This window comes from Eurypyga helias, unplaced genomic scaffold (genome assembly GCF_000690775.1).
Source record: "Eurypyga helias isolate BGI_N326 unplaced genomic scaffold, ASM69077v1 scaffold4369, whole genome shotgun sequence".
Classification (NCBI taxonomy): domain Eukaryota; kingdom Metazoa; phylum Chordata; class Aves; order Eurypygiformes; family Eurypygidae; genus Eurypyga; species Eurypyga helias.
This window is the reverse complement of record NW_010271285.1, coordinates 114,243-117,639: the sequence shown is the minus strand read 5'-3', so window position 1 is coordinate 117,639 and position 3,397 is coordinate 114,243. Positions and strand designations below refer to the sequence as shown.

Genomic DNA, 3,397 nt, shown 5'->3' with positions numbered 1-3,397 from the left:
ACCCTGGATTCAACAACCTGCTGATACTTAGCTGCTGTATGTTTCACGTCTGTTTTCTCAATTAGGAATTAGGACTGTGTATGCTCTTGCTTCAGATCAAGCTGAATCTTTTTCAGTGTTCACAGGAACATGCACTAAATGGTATTTCATTAGACAGAAGCAATTTCAGCTTGCAGCACAGGTATGAATAAATGGAGATTAGTCTCACATACCGTGCTCTTTATCCAAAACCAGGCGTGCATCTCCTCTCCTTTAATTTGGACTTTACCTTCTTACTCACTGTTGCAGTTCCACGTTAGTTAGTACCAGTTTTTGCTCAGATTCAGAATTGATGATGTTTGGGAGAAGTTTGACCTTTGGGATTTCTGCCACAACTCGGACAGTTTTCAATCACGCCTTGAGGTGAACTAGTGTTCTGACCATTGCCTGATCTCTATTGATCCTTTTTTTCACCCCAAACCTTTCTTCCAGGTGACAATCTCGATGCTATCCATGACATAACTGTGGCATACCCCCAAAACATTCCTCAGACGGAGAAGCACCTTTTAAATGGAAACTTCCCAAAGGAGATTCACTTCCACGTCCAGAGATATCCCATAGAGACAGTGCCCACTTCTAAGGAGGAGCTGCAGCTTTGGTGCCGGAAACGTTGGGAAGAGAAGGAGGAGAGACTCCGTCACTTCTACGAAGGTGGAAAATGCTTCAGTGCAACAGGGCAAAGCATTATCCCACCGTGTAAATCTGAGCTCAGGGTCCTCATGGTTAAGTGCATCTCGATCCTGTACTGGACGGTGTTCCCTCTGGGTATGCTGGCACTGCTGTACCTCTACAGCTTTGCACGATGGTATTTTGCAGCCATGATCATCTTTTTTGTTGGGCAGCAAAAGGTATTTGGTGGGCTGGAACTAATTGAACTCGCTTGTCATCGATATTTTAAAAAGCAACAGAAATTTCATGACCCAAAAATAAAAAGCAATTAGTTCTGGGGTAGAGAAAGACGTAACAATGGGTGGGTTTTGAGATGTCCCGCAAATTTGATGCACAGGGAAGGATTTTTGCATGAGAATTGTCTTTTACTATCGCCATTGTTAGATATTTGCACTTGATTCTGTGAAGAGAAAGAAAAATGTTGGTTAATTACTACACGTGAAAATGGTAGTTTTGATCTCTGAATGTAATTTCAACATTGCTCTCGCGAGCGGCTAGCAACTGCGTTCTGCTGTCGTGGGGGAAAAAATTGCTGGATTATTGAACAATCGTACGGTCATTAATAAATGTGACATGCACTGAACTTGCCTGTAGAAACCCAAACTGTCCAGCTAAGAGAGACAGATGGGTGGTTTCTATATAGTCACGCTGTCGTACAGTAGGCGCCGGGTTTGGAAAGCAGGTACGTGTAACGATGTCTTGATGCTAGGTGGAAGTTGGTGGAGAAGATGTTCTGTTTCTTTTTGCTGTTTCCAATATTGAAACTTATTTTAAAATACTATTTTCACATAAGCTTTTCCAAACACTACTGAACCTACCGCTATTCCCCCATCCTGGCTTGGTCACCCAGAAGGGTTTTTAAGCCTTGCAGTCTTGTGTTGTAGTACAGAAAACAGTGCTGGCTCTGCCTCCAGTTAGGTCTTAACTTACCCCTTAATAGACCTATGCAGCAAAGTTTTGATTTCTCACTGTTACATACGGTTTCTCTCTCCCTGTTAGCTGTGGGAGACTTGTTCCTTCTCTAGCATACAGAGCTGCGGGGTAGGGGAGCTGGTTTTATTAGTGGTTTTGTCTCATAGAGGCGAAAATAAGTGTCTGCCTCTGCGTAGCTGGCAAATGTTTTTCAGAAAGGTCTCCTTGTTGACGTTATTTAATTGAAAATGTTTTATTTTTCAGAGTAGATGAGATATTTTCTTGGAAGTATTTAGTTTGGTTTTCACATTGCTTCCTTAGGCATTTCAAGTGTCCCTATAGACAAGTGGGAAGGCTGCTTGTTCCGTGCGTGTCAGCCAGGCCTGTTGCGTTGCACCTGATGCCATGGTTGTCTCCTCACAGGTACGAGAGATGGGTTTCAGACTTACCACAGCAGGGGGAGGTTGAGCTACGTCTTCCCTTTGCAGTATTCTCTTTGATTGCCTGATGACCAACCTCCTTTGCAACTATTTGGGCGTTCATTTGGGAGTCCCACTTTCCCTTATTTTTATGACATTCTGAAAACCTGAAAGCTTCAACTCAGACAAGGCACTTTCAAGTGTATTCCTTGTCATAGATAATCAAAGTAACGTTCATGCTCGCGAAGTAAAAGACACAAACATTGCCAGCACTTAGGAGATGCTTCAGGTTTTTCAGCCTCGAAAATGTTAGACCACTTGATCAACTGTATTGCTGCAAAACCCTCCTGTTTTACTAAATAGTTTATTGCATGAAGGCTTCTCTGAGCTAAACGGAGATAGCCCAGCTCCGTATGTTGAGTGGCATTGCCTGGAAATGTGAAAGTGCAGAGGCAAAACAAATCTCGTGCTGTGCTGAAAATCTCAGTCAGTGGGTCGGCGTGGCAGACACATCAGTTTTCTTCTAAATTACAACACTAAACATGTTGTCTAATGTGTTTGTATCAAAGGCCATTTTTTTAACAAATCACCAACCTCTATTCGACTGTCCCTTGCAAGGCGACAGGTATTTTTTAATCTGTGCTTATAATAACTGTTTATTATGCGGAAAGTACTTGAAGCCATCTGGTTTACTCTAATTTTTTTAATCCCTTCTTTCTTAAAAAGAAATAAAACTAGGTTTATATTTAGGGTTATGCTTCTTAATGATTTTTTCATATTTACATTTGAGTACCTGATGACTGACAACCGGTATTCCACGGTCACCAGTGGAAGGAGGTCCTTTCTGCACTACGAGGACATCTTTAACGTAATTCTGTGCTATCAAAGGCGTGGTTGCAGCTTAAATCTACATAGCCTGGTTTTTCTTCACCTAATACTCTGCTTTGGTGCCATTCCCTGCACATCCGAGTAACTCACAGCAAGGGAAAAACCTAAAAACCTCATTTGTGGTTAATGCAGAGGAGACCTAAAAGGCGGCTCCTAGTCTGTCCTGAGCCACGGCTGTGCTTTCGTCCAGGGGCAACCATGGCCAGCCTATTCCAATAGCCTTAACGCAGTCGTCAGGAGTGGCTTCAGGGTTATATCTGTTGGTGACATAAATACCAGCGACGTTTTGTTCAGTCGTTCAGAGAACTCTGTGGTGTCATCAGGTCTGTCGGAACATGGGTGTGAGTCTTGGTCACGGAGCGGTGAGAGGTTGACGCCGGTGTGCGATCAGAGTCGGGCTCTGGAAATGAAAGCAAATGCAGTGCGTCGCTGACCCTTACAAGGGGTTTTCACCCAGCTGGAGCCAAACA

At 43.4% G+C, this 3,397-nt stretch overlaps 1 protein-coding gene across 1 annotated transcript; it reads left to right on the top strand.

The window, feature by feature from the left end:
• Positions 1–471: 471 nt before the first annotated feature.
• Positions 472–980, top strand: LCLAT1 (lysocardiolipin acyltransferase 1; the record flags this gene model as incomplete). The annotated part of the gene is made up of 1 exon (XM_010158751.1): positions 472–980. A coding segment is annotated over one exon (509 nt), but the record flags the coding sequence as incomplete, so codon positions are not given.
• Between the last annotated feature and the right edge of the window lie 2,417 nt (positions 981–3,397).